Source organism: Echinops telfairi, unplaced genomic scaffold (genome assembly GCF_000313985.2).
Source record: "Echinops telfairi isolate 266 unplaced genomic scaffold, ASM31398v2 ScPeMD7_7410;HRSCAF=8448, whole genome shotgun sequence".
NCBI classification, from domain to species: Eukaryota; Metazoa; Chordata; class Mammalia; order Afrosoricida; family Tenrecidae; genus Echinops; species Echinops telfairi.
Genome location: NW_022111310.1, coordinates 16,253,555 through 16,276,776, shown reverse-complemented (window position 1 = coordinate 16,276,776; position 23,222 = coordinate 16,253,555). Strand labels below are relative to the sequence as shown.

The 23,222-nt window shown below is 44.2% G+C and overlaps 1 protein-coding gene and 1 non-coding gene across 5 annotated transcripts in view; one reads left to right on the top strand and one right to left on the bottom strand.

Moving 5' to 3' along the window:
- LOC101638934 (INTS3 and NABP interacting protein) overlaps positions 1–22,066 on the top strand; it is a 47,879-nt gene extending 25,813 nt beyond the window's left edge. For 3 of the 4 annotated variants that reach the window (XM_045296660.1, XM_045296659.1, XM_045296662.1), the window contains 3 exons: positions 18,005–18,107; positions 19,843–19,933; positions 21,371–22,066. In XM_045296660.1, the coding sequence (XP_045152595.1) occupies positions 18,005–18,107; positions 19,843–19,933; positions 21,371–21,466 (290 nt within the window). In that variant the 3' untranslated portion in view covers positions 21,467–22,066. The remainder of the gene's footprint in view (positions 1–18,004; positions 18,108–19,842; positions 19,934–21,370) is intronic. The other variant, XM_045296661.1, reaches the window with a different exon arrangement.
- LOC115871919 lies at positions 8,490–8,619 on the bottom strand. The gene has a single exon (XR_004047557.1). It is a non-coding gene; the product is annotated as a small Cajal body-specific RNA 20 (non-coding RNA).
- Positions 22,067–23,222: the final 1,156 nt, after the last annotated feature.

Here is a 23,222-nt window from a genome sequence, read left to right as displayed (position 1 = left end):
TAGATGCATTGTCTGCTGCCAGGGAGTTCTTACTTAAAATGTTTTATAAGAAATTTAAGTTTACTGGGGCATGGCAGGGGAGGTTGGGGGACGTGGGGGGGACTAAATGATGAGTACCAGAATGAAGAAAATGATTATGGTGATGTGATCATGCAACTCTTCTTGATGTGAATGAACTATTGTATGATATGTGAATTACATGTCAATAGAACTCTTGGGAAAAAGTTTAATCTCTGAAGAATCCCAAATCCCACTTAGTATGTAATTTTCTGCTTAAAGACTTGAAGCAAGCCTCTATTTCCTTCCCATAACAAGTTTGAACTCCATTCGAACCCTGTGCCTATTTGACCCATCAACACATTAATTACTCATTCTTGGCTCTAATAAAATGTTCTTTCATATAAGAGTTACCACTTTAAGGGAGATTGGCAATCAAAGGGATTGCTCTTGGTTGTGCTGCCTTTGACCTGTGTTGAGGCAGGTGATGGTAAGACGCATTCTTTTTCAATAAGAAGATGTGTTGTCTGTTATAGACGTGGCTCCTTGACGGTCAGAGCTGTGCAGAGGAGACTTGGGCAGCACCGCTTTTCATCCACGTAAATGTCAGACTATTCCTAAGTGAAGCTAGCTTGTTAGGGTGTGTAAGGGAGGAGGCTGAGCTGCAGAGACTGGGGCACAGAGCACAGGGGAGGACGTTCTCCACATGTCCACGCAGAGCAGCGGTCCTTCACCTTCCTCACGCCGCGACCCTCTCACACCGTTCCTCGTGGTGGTGACCCCCAACCGTAACATGATTTTCATTGCTACTTCATCATTGTCATTTATCCATGGTTCTGAATCGGGCAACCCCTGTGAAAGGGTCATTTGACTCACAGGTTGAGAGCCGATGATCTGCAGCCAAGAGGAAGAAGGTGGGGCGAGTAGGCGTCGTGCACGTGTTTGCTGTATTTCTGTACTCTTCAGTAGCTTGCTGTGTTCGGTTCTTGATTTAGTGACTCAAAACATTAAAATGCAGGGGACAATTTTAGTTAAATCCACTAGACTTCCTTCTACAGTATCATTCTTCTATCTATGAATGGCATAAGAGATAACATATCTTAAGAAAGGTATTTTAGAAGAGTCTTTTTTAGTATATAGACACAATTCAAGCAGCTGTTTATACACGATTAAAATTTGTTAAAAATCTCTCAATAAAATAAACACGGGTTGCACTTTGCTCTGGAATAAATGTGGTAGTTATTGACCATAAGACTATCATTGAGTTTTGAGAATGACAAGGGCAATGAATGTACAAATGTGCTTTACACAATTGATGTGTGTATGGATTGTGATAAGAGTCATATGAGCCCCCAATAAAATGATTTTAAAAAACAAAACAAAGACTACCTTAGTGAAGCAGTGGTGAGCGAGCACTGGTGGTTTTGGAAATGAATGGCGTATGTCCGTGCCAACCAGAGGAGGAGGAGTCAGGCTCTAAAGAGGCGTGAGAGTGTGCAGCTGCAGGAAAACACTGACCTTTTATTATGAAAAATTTCAAAACTATGAAAGCGAACAATAGTATAATAAGCTTGGGTATACCTTTCACTGCAACTATTATCCACACATTCTGCCATTCTTGTTTCATCCCTACTTTCATCCATTCCTCTCTATTTGATGATTTTTAAAAACATTCTTAGATGACATTTACATATATTAAAATGCACAGATCTTTTCCTTTAAATCTGTTTTATTGGCACATAAACATGTCATACAATTCAATAGTTCAATGATATAAAATGCACAAATCTTTGCAGTACAATTTTCACAAATGATAGCAAACATTTCTATCTCACTGAAGGCTGCCTTTGTCTCTCCCCAGTCTTCTGTGCCTCCCCCCACCCCCACCCCATTGTTCTGTGTTTTTTTTAAGTCTTAGTTTCATCTGTTCTAGAACCTTATATGAACGGAGTCATTGAGTGTTACTTGTGTGTGTTCAGCTTCTTTCACTCACTGCAGTGCCTGTGATTCTTCCTCCATGTTGAGGCATGGATCAAAAGTTTATTCTTTTTTTACAGTGTAGTAGTAGTCCATGATCTGATGACACCACAGTTTGCTTATTGATTCTCCTCACTGTGGACTTTGAGATTTTCGCCTGTTTTGGTTTTTGCAAAGAAAGCTGCCATGACCATTTTTGTTCTGAAGTCTTTTTATAGGCATATTAAAAAATTTTCTTTCTTGGATAAATAGTAGGAATGGTGTGCTTGAAAATATGGTTAACTTCACAAGGAAACTGCCACACCCTCTTCCAAAGTGGATGTACTATGTTACTTTCCCACGAGCCACGGGTGAGAGTCTGGTTGTGCATCTTTCTTTCCAGTCATCCTAGTGGGTGCGCAGCGACACTGTGCTCTAGTATTGAGTCGCTTGGTTCTGTGATGAGTAATGAGGCAGGGTTTTTTAATGTAATGAAGTGGTCAATGTAAATTTTCCTTTATGAAGTATTTGTCCCAATCTTTTGTGAATCTTTAGAAATTGGGGTCATCTTCAGTACTAAGTTGTGAGAGACTTCAAAAGGATCTGGATACAAGTCCTTTGTCAGGTAACCAGACTTGCCGCCCTCGAGTCCTTGCTGACTCGTCTGTAGTGAGCGCCGTGGGTTTCTGAGGCTGTCACTGATTGGCGATAGAAAGCCCAGTCTCACTCCTGTGCTGATGACAGTCCCGTGCAGAACCACTCTACCAGCAGGATGCCTTAAATGTTGTGCAGATCGTTCCTCCCATTGCCTCTACAGTGCTGTTAGCATGCATGCAACGTGTACGCTTTTCTCTGGTTCTTTTCAAAATTGCCTCGTGGTTTTTACGTCACAGACTTGATATGTGGAGGGGTAGTTTTTTGCTTGGGTTTGTTGATCTTTGGGAATGGTAAATGGATATCTTTCACCAAATTTGGAAAAGTTTTGTCTGTTATTATTAAAATATATTTTTGACCCTGCTTTTCCTCTTCTAACTTCAAGTTTAACGAGGGTTCTGCAATTTCCAATATGCTAGTAATTCTGTGCCGTGAATGTTTTATTTCCGTTGTTGTGCTTTTTTAAAGTTCTAGGCTTTCCATCGGATTCTTTCCCAAGCTTCCTTTTTTTCTTCTTCTCAGATAGTCTCTTTTTCCTAAGTCCTTGAACACAGTCATAGTAACGGGTTTCCGTCCTTGTCAGCTAGTTGCACCATCAGGCCATTTTGAGACCGAAAGCTATTCACTGCATTTTTGTTGAGTATTGTACATAGTTTGCTTGTTCTCGGTATACTTAGTGATTTTTAAGATTACTTACTGAACATCATGAATAATACATATTTTAGAGAGCGGGTTCCGTTGTACTTCTCTGAAATGCGTTTTGCTCCAGCAGCCGGCTGCCGGAATCGCTGCTTAGCTCTCCCCGCGCAGCAGCTTTTCCCTGAGCTCCCTGGAGCCCCTGTCCACGTAGTCCGGCATGAGCAAACTCTGGTGGACTTTACAAGGGACTTTATGAAGTTTGTGGGGGAAGTCCAGTCTCTCTTCATTTCTACTTTTCCATGAACTTTTTGTTTTCAAAACTGTTTTATTGGGAGCTAATACACACGTCATACCATCCCATAGTTCAGTCACATCAAGCGTATTGTACAGTTGCTACCACATCGTTTTTCCATGAACCTTTTGAAGTTTCCTCATATATGCATGCTTTAGACTTTACTTTTTCTCTCTTTTCTTCTTGGGTTTCTGCCCTAACTGTCTGGACACTCTGAGCACCCCTTCTCAAGTTATAAAGGTATTCAAAGGCCTCAAATCATACCAGTTACAGTTTCTGCTTGATTTTGGTCAATCTCCATTGTTTTTAGATAGCGATTTAAAAATGTTTTGTACAGGATTTATAATTATTTGTGAACCAGGGTTAGTCTAAGAAAAACTATCCCTCTAGTTCTGGAAGCTAGAAGCAGGCTGATTCTGTTTTGAGTACACATGGCATTTTTGCAATGAACTAAAAGCTTGTATGAATTTTATTGCATAATATTATTTTTAAATCTATAGTACCTTTAAACAACTGATAGTATTGTCCTCAGCTCACTCGACCTTCTGTGATTTGGGCTCTGTTGGACTCATCTCGGGTCACAACCCTCCAAAACTTAAGAAAAGTCTGACTTGGAAAGAAAACATGCTACTTAAAAGTATACAGTGCAGTCTAAGTAAAGGTGGGGGAGCCAGCCCCCCACAACTACCACGGGTTCGGTCGGCGCAATGGTACGGTTAAGATACATAAAGATTATAGTAAAGTCAAAGCGAAATAGGAGGGATGGGAAAGAGTAAAATAAAGAAGCCAGACACATTTCATGGTAGCATGCTCGCCTCAGCTCCTCTTGATGGTCCACACGGAGGTGGGGGATGAACGGGCAGGAGAGCTCTCGTGAGGTTTTGTTTCTAACCAAAGCTTATAGATCTTTGGGGGCATGCAAGCCCTCTGATTACAGATAACAATGTACGTCATAGGAAGGAGTTGTAACATAGGCAATGGAAGCAATAGGAGGGGGTGCACACGGCAGTAATACAGGGAGGGAATAGGGGTACACATGTGGCCTGATGGCTCGACCCTAGACTCAATATAGTAGCCTAAGCTTAGTCATCCATGAGTGGTCCCGGGCTTGCCTTCTGCCAGACTGTACAGTCTGATTGCTCTAGATACCCTTAAGGAGAAGAACCTCTGACCTACTTCCGTTGACCTCCTCGTGTACAGTCATTGACCATGTGTAGCAAGCAGCGTCTTGGGTTTGGCATATATTTGGGGGAAACAACTTGGGAGAAATCCCACAAGTAAAACATTAAAAATCATCCCTCTGTTCTAGTAGTAGCAATAATTAACATGTATAATTTGCTGGTTACTTAAGCAGTTGCAACAAAATGCAGTCGTTTTTAGTGTTGTCTTTGCTTGGTGCACAAATTCACATAGAAACATCCTTAAATAGAAGTGAATTGAGACGAATCCTTTGCCTTTTGTTGCTATTTCTCAATGGTTTTGTTGGTGTCAGGGAGATATTGCTATTATGAACCAGCAGAGGGAGTCCATATCATGTTCTATGCTTTTTAGTTTTCAATTTATTTAGATTTAATTTATTTGAATGTTGTACTTGATTCTATACCAAATTATTATTATTTTAAATCATTTTATTGGGGGGCTTGTACAACTCTTATCACAAGCCATCCATCCATCCATTGTGTCATGCACATTTGTTGCCATCATCATTCTCAAAACATTTGCTTTCTACTAGAGCCCTTGGTATCAGCTCCCCCCCCCATGAACCCTTGATAATCTATATATTAATATTATTTTGTCATGTCTCACACTGTCCGACGTCTCCCTTCACCCACTTTTCTGTTGTCCGTCCCCCAGGGAGGGGGTTATATGTAGATCCTTGTAATCGGTTCTCCCCTTTCTACCCCACCTTCCCTCCACCCTCCTGGTATCACCACTCTCACCACTGGTCCTGAAGGGGTTCATCTGCCCTGGATTCCCTGTGTTTCCAGTTCCTATCTGTACCAGTGTACATCCTCTGGTCTAGCTGGATTTGTAAGGTAGGATTGGGATCATGTTGGGGCGGGGCAGAGCGCGCGCACTTAAGAACTGGAGGAAAGTTGCATGTTTCATCGTTGCTACACTGCACCCTGACTGGCTCGTCTCCTCCCCATGTCCCTTCTGTAAGGGCATGTCCAGTTGTTTACAGATGGGTCTTGGGCCCCCTCTCTGCACTCGCCCTCATTCACAATGATATGATTGTTTGTTCTTTGATGCCTGATACCTGATCCCATCAACACCTCGTGATCACATAGGCTGGTGTTTCTTCCATGTGGGCTTTGTTGCTTCTCAGCTAGATGGCTGCTTGTTTACCTTCAAGCCTCTAAGACCCCAGATACAATATCTTTTGATAGCTGGGCATCATCAGCTTTCTTCACTACATTTGTTTATGCACCCAATTATTTTTGTTATATGTGCATACCTGAGCTATTTAATATGGAGATTAAATGCCAAGGTCCATAATTAAAATAACTGGAGAACTATTAATTAAAAAGAACTTTGGCCTATATATACCTACTTCTCACTTATCAACTATCCCATTATCTGACATTTCACATTTACTACAACCTTAAAAATTTCTCAGGCTGCGTTGGCAATGATCCAGGTACCTTGTAGATCTGATCTGAGGTCCTGGTGATGTCCAGGCCATGTGAAGGATAGTGTCAGACCAGTCCTGGGTCATCTTCTGTTTGTCCGTGATATCTCATTCTGGTCATGGAGGGTATGGGGTGATGGTGGGACAGTGCGAGGTCGTGGGTGTGTGGGGAGGCCAGGCAAGGATCTAGAGGTGTAAGGGAGGTTGTTTTGGGGAGGCAAAGGGGGAAAGAAGAACGGGGGCTGTAAGGCTAGGATGGACAGAGGATGAACATGGAGGTCCCTGGCCAGGGTAGACAAGCAGGAAGGAAGCAGGCGTCACCTGACCACCACTACCTTCAATCTCCGCAGGATCCGCAGTAGTCGGGAGGGAGGCCGGCCACACAAGCACGGTCTAAAACTCTTGCGTAATGCCGATTTCCTTCAGTTCCACTCTATGAAAACTAACCATGTCAGTGAGTGAGGAGTGGGTATATAAGTTTATCATTTTCTGTGCTGTGGGGGACAGAAACCCATTGTATTAACTAAGCCCTCTTAGATCTAGCAGTATTTTATACTGAAGTCTCATACTCTTTACTGCATCTAATGTAGTATGGAGCATTTTTAAGTTCTCAGTAACTACGGGATTGATAGGAAATAACATTTTGAGAATTTTGATACGTAGAAGTAGATTATCCAACTGGAATTTGACCAAAGGACTGCATTGTGTCAGGTGACACAGACTGTTCGTTATTGGTAAATATCGAGGTTCTTTTTCGTTCTCTCAGTGGTTGTAGTAGTACCAAGAGCTGTGGATCAAGGTGTGAAACTATTGGTTTGAGGAAGCTACTAATTGGGGTTAATCTGGGGCCTCTTAGCTGTGATTTCAGGGTACTCTGTAGGAAGTGATTGGAATGTTGTCTGGGGACATCTTGTTTGACTTTATTACTCCATCTTTGGTCCAGAAGGAAGACAAATGAACTACAGGGTTTGCAGGCTAGTCCCAGTGAGGTGGGGTGCAAGGTGTCCTGAATGCCTGAGGTTTTCAAATTGTGGTACCACCCGCTATCCCTAATCTCAGCCACCACTCCTCCCCTTAGTAGATGCCCTCATGTGCGCTGCAGTGTCTCACGGAACTCACCCAGGAAATGGGTCAGGCGGATGTGGGTGCGGGGAAGTTCTAGATCTGAAGTTCCTCTGGATGATCTCCCTCATCCACAGGGCTGCAGAAGCTGGTGAAGTCAGGTCAGGCGATGGACTGAAACTCAAGTCCCAAGAACCAGAGGTTAGGCCAGAGTCAGAGCAAGAAGCAATGTATCCAGAAGTAAAAGCAAGGCTCACTTGCTTCTCTGCATGCTCAGCTCACAAAGATGACTTTGATGGCACGTGGCTTTTGCCTGTTGCAGACCATACTCCCAAGGAAAAAGGGATGGTGACGTGTCACACCTAGTAAAGTGGGAACTTAAACAGTATCCCACTTTAACCCCGTTCATTAGCATAACAGAATTTCCTCCAAGTTGGGATTAGAACGACTGGTGCAGAGGGTAGAATTACAATGGCAAAAGGGAAGTTCAAGGCTCAAAACTCAAACTCATCGCCGTAGGGGTTTCACAGACTGAAAGTCTTCATGGGAGTACAACATCTTATCTTTCTCCCTCAGATCAGCATATGGTTTTGAACTGCCGACCTTGTGGTTAGCAGCCCGTTGTGTAACCCACCCACTCAACCACCGGGGCCCCTAAGATTAAGGCTAAAAGGACCATATTAAGTAATTAACTGCAAGCCATGCTTGTACTGAGATATTTTTTAAAAGAAACCAAATTTGTAGCCACTGAGCTAATTTGGACTGAGGGACTTCTGAGGGTCAGACTAGAACTCTGCCCCTCGGGGATTTCCAAGACTGTCAATCTTTGCAGAAGCTGACGCCTGCCATGTTCAGCATGATAGCAACAGCTAAGCTCCATGATAGGTGGTTGGTGGCTCCGCATGAGGTGTGCTGGCTAGGAATGGAACTCACGTCTCCAGTACAGATGTGTAGTAACAATAATAGTACATATTTAATAAGCACCTGTCAAGTGTTACTTGCATGTTTTATTGATTTATTTTCTGTGCGGGAGACACCTGGTGACGTGGCTGCACTCCTTAGGTGGCCTCCACACCACCACTTCTCTTCAATCAGAAAAGCCCCCTTCTGGACACCCCACCTTCACCGTAATATCTGCTGGAGCCAAAGCAATAGGCAGCAGGTGTCTCCCGGGGTGTGCCTGCGCCACCTCCCCCCCAGCGGGGCAAGTCAGTGGCCCAGGAAAGCCACTGGGCCTTGGCCTGCTTGGGCCACGCTGCCTGCCAGATGCTGGGCATGTCGGGGCTCCCTGATCACAGCGGCCCCACGGTGACCCTCCAGGCTCATCTGGGCCGCCTCTTCTGGCCAAAGGGGAAAGAGACCCCCAAAGCCCCAAGGAGGAGAGGTCCAGCATGTTTTATATTTCTTTGAGGTGGCTAATTATCTCCACTGGTCAGGAGGCATGGCGTAATTTTCCCAGCATTAACTCGTAAGTGGCATGATAAGCCCCTTGGCTGACTCATGTCAAGTCCCTTGTGCACTTTGTTTTCCCACCGTGCCCTTCAGCTGCAGGGTGAAAGCATTCTTATTCGACCATATTGAAAGACCAGAATCCGAGGGGGAAAGGCATCTACGAAAAAAACTTGAGAGCTTCAGATAAAGGGGTTCTTAAACATCATACCTTTGTCTGCATCTGCTATGAAGTGGAAAACTTATACAGATGAATTTATCTATAAGAAGAAAAGAAAAATCAATGAGGAGGAAAGGTTTATTTAAGAAGAAAATATTGGTGAGAGGAGAAATAGGGAACCGATCACAATGATTGACATATAACACCCCCCGCACCCCAGGGGAACGAACACCAGAAAAGTGGGTGAAGGGAGACAGCGGTCTGTATAAGACATGAAAAAAATAATGTTTTATAAACTATTATTATAAGGGTTCTTTAGGGGAGGAAAGGTTGGGGAGGGAGGGGGGAAATAAGCTGATACAAAGGGCTCAAGTAAAAAGAAAATGTTTTGAAAATTATGATGGCAACATATGTACAAGTGTGCTTGACACAATGGATGAATTCTGATAAGCTGTCAGAGCCCCCAATAAAATGATTAAAAAAATTTTTTTTTATCATTTAACGTCAGTGAATAGGACAATAGCTTATAAGGGTCTTATTAGCTTATTAGCCTATAAGGGTGAGAGAACACAGCTCATGTAGTGAACAGAAACCAGGGCATAGCCTTTGGTAATTATTTTCAATAAATTCCAAAAGGTTAGTAAGGGTTGAATTGCTTTTAATCTTATATCAGATGTATTTGTCATTAAATAGATACCTACAAGACTAATTAATTGATGTTAATTTAATGTTGATTATTTATATGTATGTATTATTATTACATGTTTTGGCCAGGATTTAGACCTCAGGCAGTCTCAGTCTCCATTTCATGTATAGTTAGAGTGCATAAGCAGAATAATGGCCCGTAAAGATTTTCATGTTCTAATTCCTGGAATCTGAATATGTTACCTCACATGGCCGAAGGAACTTGGCATATGCGATCAGACTAAAGACGGTGTTAGTGTGTCACTTTGGCTAGGCCAAAGTGGCTTGGCAGTTAAGTAATGATGTAATCTGGCAATTATGTAATGATGCTATCACAACCTTGATGTGATCAGCCAATCTCCTATAAAGGGAATTTCCCCAGTGTGTGGGCTACATCCATTGTATATATGGATGTTCTGGGAAAGTTTGCTTGCTTGCTCTGGACCCTACATCCAAATTTGATCATCTTACCTGCTTATATTGGGATTTCTCAGTCATCAGTTCTGCAAGCCAGCGGTTCACCTTACGTGCCTGTTTGATCGGGAAGTCTCTGCAGCCAGCAGCTTCCAGCTTTGATTCAGTAGCTCCAGCAGCAGCTCCAGTCAGGAAAAGCCTCCCCTTTGATGCCTGGACCATTAACTTGGGACTTGCTGGCCTCTGTAACTATGTGAACTACTGAACTATTTACTTAAGGGAGACCACTCACTCTCTACACAAACACACACACGATTCAAAAAGCTGGTGTACAAATTCCCTACCTTTTAATTCTGTTTTTCTTCAAAAATGTTAAAGCCCCGCTGTGTGTCACTGGTTTTGGTTCTCTAGAGAACCCAGTCTTAAAGACAAGGACCGTGAAAGAAGACAATCCTGGAGAACCCAAGGGGTTAAGTCTGATTGTACAAATTCTGTAGCAGTGACTGTGATCAGAGATGTGTGCTTCAACAAAGATGAGAAATATGTAGCGGTATTAGCTTTGAAGATGGAGAATGGGAGCCACGAACCAAGGAATGTGGGGGGCCTCAGACCTAGAGCCTGCAGAGAGTAAAGCAGCCCTGAAAACACCATCGAGACCTGTGTTGGACTTCTAACCTACACACCTTCAGGGAATGCATTTGCTTTGTTTTTAAAGCATTTGTGATCATTTGTTAAACCACTTACACTGTGTGAGTCAGCACTCTAGGAGCCATCCATGAGTCCTTCACCTTGGCGTCAACCCATCAGAAGGTCCTGCTGATTGAACTTCTTAGACAGCCCTTGGATCTGACCATGACTCCTCGTTCCCGTCACCACTATAAATGTCCCTCATTTGTCGATTGTTCTACGGTAGCACTCTCTTGTCTCAATGAACCCTGATGGCACAATGGGTAAGTGCTCGATTGCTAACCAAGTTTGGTGGTTCTAAAGCATCAGCTTCTCTATGGGAGAGCAGGTCTAACGATCTTTTCCCATAAAAACTTCAGCCTCCTAGATCCCATGGAGCCGTTTGACTCTGTCCTGGAAAGTTGCCAGGAGTCAGAATCCACTCCATAGCACTTCATAGCACCAGTCTTCTGCACACTGCCATGAGCTTGGTAAGGGAAGGGACATTTTGTTATCTCCCCCCCCACCACCCTTAGTAACCTCGTTAACGTATTTATCCTTTAGGTTTCCGCTCACGCATCACTTCTAGATGAACCAAATCCAACACTCAACTGACACGAAGCGATGCCAACTCACAGTGATCCTATAGGACAGGGTAGAACTGCCTCAGTGTGGGTTTCTGAAACTGTAACTCGTACTGGTGTAGAAGGCCCAGGGCGTCTCTCCCTCTGAGCAGCTGGTGGTTTTTGAACTGCTGGCCATGCAGTTAGCTGCCCAACGTGTAACCACTGTACCACCAGGGCTCCTACTGTCCAGACGAGGCTAAGTTCATGCCATATTCCTATAATAGTGACAGATATAAATGTTCATAGAATGGCCTTTATTTCTTATTATTCATCTACATATTTAAAAATTATTCATCAAGTTAGACGTTCATTTGTGATTCTGAACTTTTTGAGATCCAACATCGTGTCAAGAGTTGACATATTAGAGTTTAATTTAGTGTCTATATGGAATGAGCACACAATCAATACATGCTGATTTAATATATAGCCTAAAACATCTTAAGCTAATAGTACTGTAGCAACTTTTCTTGAATATACATAGATAATACCTTTTTTTAAAAACGTCTGTTTTCAAAGCAATATAACAACTGGATTATTCATTGTGGTAGTTATATAACTGTCCATTTGAGAGGATTAAGAGTGAAGGGGTGGAGCCTAGTCTGTCAATCTGATCATAGCCAATGAGGCCTCTGTGTGGGCGTGGCCTTCTCTGAGAATTCTGGGAAATCTGGTCCTTCCTCCTTGGAGGTGGAAGACTGCTCACACCCTGGGAGACAGCAGCTGACAAGACACGTGGACCCACCCTGATGCAGAGACCCTGCCAGTGCTGAGATGTTTCCAATGGCACTGGATCCAAGGACTTTCTACCCACTGGCCTGTGATCTTCTACATTTGACGTCATTACATGTGTTTCGTGAGTCTAAAGACTATAGATTGGTATCAGACATATGAATGAACTAATATTGGACTTATGGACTTGATCTGGACTGGGCTGGGGTGTTTCCTCAATGTTCAGTTGCCCTTGTATTTAAATCTCTTTCTTATACACATGTGTGTCCATGGATTTGTTTCTCTAGTCTACCCAGACTAACACATTCATAATCACACTAATCAAACATCATAATTATCACTCTTTAGTTTTAGGTTTTTGTTTTTCAATAAAAAGAATTCCTGTTAGTCTTTGGTCTAGGTATGATACAGCTGTTTGGACAAAGTGACTATCAGCTCGTAGGCTTGAATACAATGTGATCTAATGCTGGTTCTTGAAAGTGTGTTCAGTGACAAAGAACTGTGTGGGAGTTAATGTTTCTATGAATGAATAGGAGTGCTGGAATGTGAATGTATAAGATTGTCAATAGAGATAAGGCGAGAGTTCTAAGTGGAAATATTTTTAGAGCATGCTGTTTTTTTCTAAGATGATTTTATTACGAAAAAGGCTAGTTATTAAAGGATATTAAGTGATTCCTGTGGTACATGAGGTAATAGAGGAAACATCTTTAAGACTCTTACACATCTGAAAATAAAGACACATTAAATTATGGTAAGAAACTATATGAAGTTAAGCTTCATTCAGGTAGGTGAGTATAAAATATAAATTAGCAGTTGCTAAATGTTACCTATGAGGATGTATCACAGAGTTTGTAGAAGAAAGATAGTGAATATTTTTGGTGAACTATTTGAAGCTCCCTCATATTAATGACCTCATCTCTGACACCAGTTGTAAGTTTAGGAGTTGCCAAGACAAGTTTGGGGTTTGGTAATCTGCTGGAAGGACTCCTGGCACTTACTGAAAGCTGCTTCACTTACTCCTGGGGGGGGCTGTGGTGAAAGGATACGGAGTAAAGTCAGCCAGGGGAGAGGGGCCTGGAAGGAGCAGACCGAGGGGAGTTCCGCTTGGGGAGCTAGCTGCCCTCTCCCGGGGACTTGAACAGTATTAACTTTCTCAGCAACTAGGTGTGGCCGGCGTCATCCATGAAGTAGTTGCGAAGCTCACCCAAGGCTTCGTGGCCAGTTATATTGAGGCTCAGTCGTATAGCTCTGGCTGGCTGTTTCTCTGGCTGCTTTTAAGCCTCTCTGGCGGTACCTGTGACTCAATCTCCACCTTCAATCACATTGTTAGACATCTAGTGTGGTTCACACACTCCTAGCAGCTATGACATTCCGTGGGGGTAGAAACCGACTTGAGAGCTAAGGACCTTGAAGTCACCCAGTCCTTTCATGCCAGTTTTTTTTTTTTAATTTGCGTTCTTTCTTGAGTTACTCTCTCTTCTCTGTTCCACTGCCCATCTCTGACCCATGGCTAACTGATTTCTCTTCTACCCTGGAACCTAGTCTCCAGTTACTAGTAGCAGATGTTGTAAATGATGCGTAAGATTGACGGTGCCCTGTCCATTTCTACGTGCCGTCAGTGCACTTCATTGCCCCCTTGAGAAAAAGTGAGGTGGTATGTAGTATGTTGTACTCAGTATCTTAACTATCTGCCGCCTCCTCCCCTTTTCAGTTCCTGCATTCATTACTCTTATCACACATAATTTGTGCTGGAGTCACATGGATGTATTGCCAATTCCCACGCATTCTGTTTCCTACTTTTGTTGTTCTTTAATACATAAAGGGATTTGGGGCATGGAGAGAAATACTCCTCACTGCTTGTAATTCAGTTAATACTCAATTTGTTAAACCTATAATGTTTTCAACATTAAACATTTTTAAAGTGTGATTTCAGTTCCCTTTGTTGTGAGGTGTCATCGAGCCGGCTCCCACTCACAGCAGCCCACGTGCAACAGATGGGCGCTGCGCGGTCCTGCGCCCTCCGCCTGTTGTGCCGTGTGAGCCCATTGCCATCGCCGCTGTTCAGTCCGCCCCGTGAGGGCCTTCCGCGTCACCCAGCATGACGCCCTTTTCCAGGAGCGGGGCTCCCTGGCATCCTGTCCAAAGTACTGGAGACGCCGCAGGCTCGCCGTCGTCTCTCCTCAGAGCCTTCTGGCAGTGCTTCTCCCAGACCGATTTGTTTGTTCTTCTGACAGCCCACGATATTGTCCGTATTCTGCTCTTAGGGTGGTAGTCAAAATAAAACAAGATTCAGATTAACCTTGGCTTCAGTTTGATGGGTTCTACTTGAGCCCTTAGTATCAGCTCCTCAAACTTTCTTTTTATGAGTACTTGAAACTTTCCCGATTGTGTATCATTATGAATGCATGGCTTTCCGCAGACTCAATTTTTCCCATTTAGCATTAATTGCTATTTTCCCAAAAGTGTTCCAATCATGGTTGGCTATCTTCAAACTGGTTCCTTTCATCTTTTTAGCTCTACCCTGGACCTCTTTTCTCTCGCTCACAACGAGGTAATGTAGACCCATTTTGGTTTCTTTCCCTGACTGAAGACGGGAAACTGGTCCTTCTCCCAGCACTCTGGTTCCTGTTAGTGACGGATGGGATTAGAGACCAACCCTTCTTCAGCACCCTAGCCACTGCAGCGACAGACTATGTTACAACCCCCCAGTCTCTTCACGTAGTATCACCCTTTCTCTTCATTGGACACTCATGAACTTCCTCTGCCAGGAATCACCCTGCTAGCCCTCCCACGGAGACGACCTTGTCAACTAAAATGAGAGTAGAGCATAGAATAAACTTTAAAAATAGATTTTATTGTGTTTTTGGTGAAAGTTTACACAACAATTTAGGTTTCCTTTTAACAATCACTACACAAATTGTTCAGAGACAATGGTCACAATTTTCACAACATGTGAACATTCTCATTAATTCCCATCTGGATGTCTTCCGGTAATTTGTTTTCCCTGTCTGTTTACCCTTTTATCCTTGCTTTAGATGAACTGTTGAACATTTTCAGAAGTACGCAGTTCTGGCTAGTAATAGTCCTTATTTTCTGGCCCAGTCTGTTATTTAGAGAAAAAGTGGCCTGCAGGTAGTTTTGGTTCAGGTCTCATGGAGCATCATCTCGGAGAGTCCTCTAGTGTTAACCTGTCTCTAAGTCCAGACTTTCAGAGTTCCGTGCCGCAGCCCCTTCTAGCAAGAGCCATCGGTGTGAGTGGATGCTCTTGTTTGTCTAGCCTGTGCTGCCTCTCCCCCAGCAGAAAAGGACATGCGCGTCCTCACACGTCTCCCTTCTTAATCGCTCCGTCATGAGGGTGCGCTTGGCATGCGAACACCTAATGCAGGCTGCCTGTGGCGAGAATCTGCCCTGCTAGGAGAACATCGTCTCCTCTCTTTATTCTCTCTCGTAGCCCAGTAAATGATCCCAGTGATTCTAATTCCCTGAACTCTTTACTCGCCCCCAATAGTTGTTTTCCAGTTCTCTAATCCTTCTATTTGTTCTCCTGTAGAGCAGTGTTTACCAAAGTGGGTAATATCACCCTCAGGGGGACCACTGGAATGATGCAGTGTGGGGCGCTGCAAAAGCACAAACCTACCGTTTCCCCGAAAATAAGACAGTGTCTTATATTAATTTTTGCTCCCAAAGATACGCTAGGTATTATTTTCAGGGGATATCTTATTTTTCCATGAAGAAGAATACGGTACACATTTATTGTTTGACACAAAAAAAGGAAATGTATTACCTGTATACGGTACGGTAGTAGTTGTGGATCTTCTTAAAGACGGTTCACTTCGCTGAAGGAAATTATCCAGCCAGTGTTGTGATGCTTTGAAGTCTTCAGGGGCTATGTCAAACTGTGGTGCCATTGCAAGGGCAAATTCTTGAATCTGAGCCCTGTTCACAGCCAAAGCCTTTGCTCTCCTGTCAACAACCCATTCACAGACCAGGTCTTCCAGCTCGGAAAATAACGGTTGCCGACCTGATCCACACTTGCGCTTTTTAGCATTTCCCTTGTGCACTTGTTCAATGAGGTTACCATACTCTGCTCGCCATTTTCGGACCAATCGGATACTCAACATCTTCTCTTTGCAGAAAGCAGTAAGATTTTGGCCCCAAGAGTCTTCCACGATTCCTTTCTTGTACTCCATGGAGTAGCTTTTTCTTTTTGCGCTCATGTCTAGGGGTGAAAAAAAAAAGACACTGGGGTATCAGGGTGGGGGAGGGGCATCACTTAAAATGACAGGAGAATCAGAGGGTGGGGAGGATTACCATTTTGTAACCCCTTCTGATCCTCCTGTATCATTTTAAGTGATAGCCCAGTGCCATTTTAAGTGATCCCCCTCCCCCCACCCGTGCCAGTGGACACCTTCACCAGACATCTCCCCCACCCCTTTATCAGACATTTCCCCCTACGTCAGTCACCCCTGTGCGTGCACACAATATGCCCGACGCCTGCCCCGCGGACTCACTGTCTAATTGTGAGTCGGCCAGACTCCAGCAGGGCAGAGTGAGCGGCAGGGGCAGCTTGTCCTGGCGGCTGCGCGGGCTCGCTGATTGAAAGAGACCTTGCACTTACTGTCTGCTTCCGCTTCTTTGGTCCACGGTAGCTTCAGGGGGGCTTATTATTGGGGAGGTCTTATTTTCGGGGGGATGCCTTACTTTCGGGGAAACATGTACACCTGATCCTGGATTATAGCACAACAGGTTTTCATTGCTGGGGGAGCTTAAACTTGTAGTTTAAGTAAGTTTGCAACAACAACCCATTGTCCTCCAGGAGGTTCTGGCTCATGGGCCCTTGTGTGACAGCAGAAGTGCTCCCACGGGGGCTTCTAGGGCTGTAATCTAGAGGCAGAGCACCACCTCGTTCCCCCAAGGAATGGCTGGTGCATTTGGCTGGTTCTCACAGGGCAATGAACCACTGTCGCGCCACCAGGGCTCCTCTTTTAGATTAGGATCGGAAACTCAGATGCCTGCAAGTAACACAGCTAAGTGAAGAAGTGAAGCGTATGACAGGACTCTAAGAAGCTGGAGAGTGCTAAACTCAAGCTGAGACAATCATCGCTTAGCTCTAGCTCCTAGTTGCCGTGGGGCATGTAGCTAGATCCCTTGTTGCCAGATCTTGAGATGTTTCAAGTAAGCTAGAGACCTGGGAATGTTGTGTGCAGTCTCCCAATGTGGTCATGTTGGCATTGGATTCAGGATTTTAAAACAGCTGGATGCTACTCCTAGCCTATGGTTTGGCAACCTCTGCTCCAAATCTTAGGCAAGAGGAAGGACACCATTAAGCTCAGTAATAAACATCCTTTGTACCCTGCCTAGTTTGCGCTTCTTAAAACGCCTCATCATTGCTTTCTTGTCGGTTGCAATTCTCTGTTCCTTGGAAGACTGTAATTTTGGAATGAAAGCAGTTGACAAAAAGAAACACACATACAATTTAATCAGAGTACATCTAATGCTTTTTCCCTCGTGAAAGCAGCATTTCCCAAGAGGCCTAAAACTGAGATCAAAGGAAATCCGCCCTCCCCAGGACTGGCTAGAGATTGGTCCCTTCAATATTTAGGGCTACAGAGTTTTTGTTGTTTTAAAGAAAAAACAAACAAATGCTTTATAGCCTGTATCTTGGTGATTAAAATTCATTAGAACTCAGCCTTACAAGCCCTTAGTGTTGTGTTATGCCCTGCTGTTAAAGCTGCCAGGAAATCCACCATAAGGGACAGTCACCATCTTGGGAAACCATACTTCCTACTAGTGTGTTCATTCCAGAGCTGCTCACCAATGTCTTCGGACTCACAGGGACCCTGCATAGGGACAGACAGTGCCAAATTCCTCCCAGGGAGCAACTCATGGATTTGAACCACAGAACCCCTAGCCCACAGTGCTACCAGGGCACCCGTGATCATGTTAGAAAATGAAAATGTTGCTTTCTGGGTTATAAATTGCCTAGGTTTATAAAATAGCTCCAAAATGTTTCTCATTTATCTTTCTGTTCTTTTTTCTTTTAGGTTTTCAAAATAAAAATAGAGTTGCAATCTTAGCTGAACTGGACAAAGAGAAAAGAAAATTACTCATGCAGAACCAATCGTCAACAAATCATCCTGGAGCGAGGTACTGACTAATGTACTATTTTAGAGGGGGGTACTGTTATTAAACACCAGGAACCCAGGTGGCATACTAACTATGCGTTGGGCTGCTAACTGCAGTCAGCTGTTCGAGCAGTACCAGCCACTCTGGAAGAATAGAGACTTTCCACTTCCATACAGAGTTACCGCCTCGGGGGCAGCTCTACTACGATCTCAGTCCTCTTGATGGCACTGAGTTTGGGGTTGGTTTTCTTTTAACTTAGAAAGGTCTTTATTGTATTCAGTCTCTCCTGCCTTAATTAACTCTCTTCCTTCAGATCTACCATCTATTCTACCACCATCCTAACTCTCCCCTCTCTCTCCTCACACTCCAGCAGACTACCCATCAAGTATCCTTGCTCAGCATGGTGCTTTCTCTTGCCTAAGGCAGAAACTAGCATGGGGATTAGTGTTGCCTCATATCAGAGTTTACCCTTAGGGTCGGGGCTGGGAATGAGCCTGACCAGACTGATCACTGAGTTTGGATTCTACTAGCAAGGAAGAAATGCAATGGCAATGGTTGAGAAGGTGACCAACCCAGCCTACCCGAGCCACTGGTCTTTCTGACCCTTTGTGTGCCACTTCTGAGCCCACCATTCTGCTGCTTAAAAGTCTTTGGGTTCCTATTACTGCTAAGTTGGGTCTGTACTTGTTAATTTAGTTCCCAAAGCTCTTCACATCTGATCCCTGCCTCCCGCTTGCACCTCATTCTCTTGCCAGCCCACTTACTTGGGCTCAGCTCCTGCCAACACGTGTGAGAGTCCTTGTAGACTGTTGGGATACACAGTGATTTCATTGGCTGCCTTCTGGAAATTTCTTGTCAAGCCTTTCTTCTTCCTTGGTTGTGGTCTAGAGGGCATTGTTCCGTGTTCCAGAACACACGCCTCTGGCATTGGATGGGGGTGGCTGCACTTGAAGTGAATTGAGCCCAGTCCTCGTCAACTCTTAATTTTCTCAAAAGTGTCGAACTCATTTGCCCCCTATTATCCCTATGGATTCCCTTATTTTATTACACATCACATCTCATCACAGTTGCATGTCTGTGAGCTTTGTCTTCCGTGATTCTGTACCTCGAACATATGAGCACCGTCTCTGCATGGTGCAGACAACAAGCTCTTGCGCATGAACCAGACGGTTGGTGGTTTGGCCCCTCCCAGAGGTGCCTTGAAGGACAGGCCGGCCGTTTGTCTGTGAAAGGTCACGGCCTTGAGACCGCACTTCTCCTCTGACCCAGCTTCTAGCGCCCGGCCGAGCCCACGGACGGCTCCCCTGAGCTGGTGGTTCGGGTTTAGCCCAGAGCCAGGCACATAGTAGCCGCTCTGCAATCCGGTCGGTGAGTGCCGCTAAGTTTGGCTGTTTATTCATAATGATTCCACCTATGTGATACATGAGTATGATGATTTAATCATTATTAAAACAAAAGTATAGTTTTATTGTTTATGAATGTCATATGTATGGTCTGGCTGTACAGGTTCATTATAGGCTGTAGCTTTGCAAATCTGTTTGAAAACATAGGAATGATAAATATAAGTAAAAATATAACTTGAACTCCCAGAAAATAACATCAGCTTTCGCCATGCATGTTGTGTGGGACATGAAGGGGGGAAAAGCAGCTTACTCTAGGAGTTCATTCTGACCCTGCGTAGACTGCGCGACGCAAACTCTAAATGGAAGTAAGGAAGTCTGCCTTAACCAGCCAGTCACTAGGGTTTCCGTTTCAGCATCGTGCTCTCGAGACCCTCTCTGAACAAGGATTTCCGGGACCATGCCGAGCAGCAGCACATTGCGGCCCAGCAGAAGGCCGCCTTGCAGGTCAGTGCAGCTTCTTCTGCTCTGGACACCGGGAGCTAGCTACTGCTTTCCTCTCTCAGTGGAGTGATGCCAATGAGAAGGTTCCTCTGATAACTGCAGTGGCGTCTGCTGATGCCCCATCACGCCCACAGGGTTTGCGGGACTGACAGGCAGCAGTACTGAAAGCATCTGTCATGGTGTTGACACGGTTGTGGTGGATTCTGTGGCTTACCTGCCAAGGGATTGCTCGGGCACAAACGAGTGTAGGCTTTTCGGTGGACAGAGGATCTTAAAATAGACCTGGCTCGTTTAATAGTACATCTTTTACATTTGTTTATGGCCTTACTGGTTTTATTGACAGTCTTACTGGTTTTATTATTGCTGTTTGCATTCCTTTGCTTTTTAATGGTTAGCAGGAAATGTTTAAAGACTTATTCGTAAAAGAGGAACAGGGTTTTAATGTATCAGTTAAAAATATATTATCCTTCATAGTAGTATGAATTTTTATGTTGATTTTGGATATGGCCTTGCTTCTAAACCTCAGAATCTCAGGCTTGGGAGGAGCCTTGCAGGTCATCTCACCTCAGACAACTGAAGACCATCTTTCTGTCCTGAGGACGGAGGGGAGCCAGTGGGCTTTCTACTAATTACAATCCAACATTCTCTACAGAAAAAGCAATCAGTTGAAGAGTCTGGGTGGCATAGTCGTTATGTGTTAGGCTTCTAATTGCAAGGTCAGCAGTTTGAAACCGCCAGCCACTCCTTGGGAGAAAGTTGAGGCTTTCAGTACTTCCATCAAGAGTTATAGTCTCAGGATCCCACCAGAATAGTTCTACCTCTGGAATCGTTCTACCTCTACCTTGCCTCATAGGGTCACTGTGAATCAAGATTGACTCAGTAGGAGTGAGTTGTTTTGTGTTTGTTTGGGTTTGTTTTGTAGTCAGCTGCCTCTTCTCGCCTCCTTCCTTCCCAACTAAAAAACAGAAACCAAACTCTTTGTCATCTAGCCAGTGCCGACTCACAGTGACCCGCTCGGACAGGGAGTCTCCGAGCCTGTCCGTGTATACTATCTTCCTCCCTCTGAGCACCGCGCCACCAGGGTTCCCTCCTTCCCAAGTTCTGCCCCTCCTGAAACTTCTGCTTTGCTGGTCAAGGACGGAATCCTTGGGACCACGGTGCTACTTTGTAAGACCACTCCAAAGAACAAAAGCAGTTTGTGTCTGTAACTTATGTATCGACTGAGGAGAAACAGGGACGTGTTGAGGATGGTAAATGAGACCCGAGCACCTTACTTGTATGAATTCTTTACTATTGTTCATCTCCTGGGTGTTTGTGTAAAATTAGAAGCACAAGAACTGGTCTGGGGGCTTCAAACACTTAGAATAAGTCATGTTAATGCCTTAGTGGGAAATTGTGACTCTTCCTAGCTGAATCACTTCTTGTCTTGAACCCCGGCAGCACGCGCATGCACACTCATCTGGGTACTTCATCACGCAAGACTCCGCGTTCGGGAACCTTATTCTTCCGGTCCTACCTCGCCTTGACCCAGAGTGACGGAAACGTTTGTCGTTTCAGACGCCAACGCTGCTATCGTCCAGGGCTTCCAAGCTGTGACTTTCAGAATTTTGGTGAACTTTTATATTTTCTGCCTTTTTAAGAGAAAGGTCCATGCGAGCAAAGCACCAAGGAGAGGGTCACCTCGGGACGGAGCATGGGAAGCAGTGTCCTCTAAGGAGGTGCTGGGCTACCTGGAACTCCACCGCCCTTTGGCAATGCAGTTTGCTTTTAGCCTTCAACCGGACCTGGAACCGAATAGTCATATCAGCTCGCCCTCACCCCTCATGTGGACAACAGACTGTCGAGAATCCTATCCAGTACTTAACTTTAAAGAAATGAGGGTGCTTTTAAAAACTTTTTCAATCACTAGACTTTAAAATTAAGCCACATTATGGATTAATGTGTATAGTTATTGAATTCATAGTCAAACATTTCATCTTAAAATATTCTTTGTGCACTCATAAGTAGTTCCCCTATTCTCAATTTTAGAAGAAAACCCAATAGAAGACTAAATCACCAGTCACTTTTTAGACATCTTTTGTAACTGTATGTCACTATTAGCTATGTGATAAGTGCTATTAAAACAATTGTAAGAAATGGGGTGGCTGTAAAATCTGTACACTTTTTTTTGAGTGTTGCTACTAAATGGTGTGCCTGTACCATCTTATTTTAGTTTATGAAAAGCTTACTATGCAAGTTGAACCCCTTTTTAATTACTAAAAGTTAGGAGGAGTTATGTTAACCAAGTTTCTTAACATGAACCATTGCTAGCATGTGATGGGTTGCTCATTTAAATACACAGAGCCTGGATTACGCTCTTGTCCTACAGAGTTAGAGTCTGGTTTAAAATAAAGCTCGAAAACCACGGGTTAGGGAATTGGGCAGCTGGGCAGCGTATCTCACATAAGATTTTCATAATGCATTTGTAAAACGAGGTCTTAGGAGATACTGACACTTAGAGCTCACTTAGCTTAAAATCTACATAAGAAAAACCTTTAAGATTGAAATTGTTTTACATTTCACCCCAGCTGAGAGTATTTTGTGTAATTTTTCAAAACTAATCTCACTGCCCTGAGTCCCCATACTTTTTGGTGGTAGGACAAAATTGAAACATAATACTTTCTGTTTCAGTCAGTGTTTAGTCCAAGGTCACCTCTCTTTTCGGTTTCTTCTCTCCCCTCCTTCCCTCGATATTTGCCAACCACACAGCCCCATTCTACCCAAACTAGTTGAAGCAAGGGTGAAAATCCACCTAGATTCTTGTCCTTGAGAACCTGAACTGATTCTCTACATTTGGAAACTGCCCCCAGTGTAATGCTCCCCGTTAAGCGAGGTGCCCTCCAGCACCCCTCCTTCCTCAGGCCCGATCAGACACCATCCGGGGCTCCTCATCTTGCTCGCTCTCGTCTTCCTTCCTGCACGGTCCTGAGATTCTGCCACGTGGCCTGCTTCGAAAGCCACCTACTGATGCTAGAGAGCTTCCTGCATTGTGTTGTTTTTACACTATGGAAACTTCTACCTAAAATGTAACTTTTGTAACCCAGGTAAAGATTACCCCCCCACTCCCAATGGCATCTTTCCCAATCTCTTAGCCTTTCCAACAGATGCCATCTAAATCCTGGTTATAATCCTGATGAGTCCGCTCTGTCCCCAAGTAACGTCCACACAGCTCTCGCCCCATGCTCTCAGTCACTTAAATTCAGTTCAGTTCCACATGTAGTTATTACAACCTACTGTGTAGAACACCAAGCTG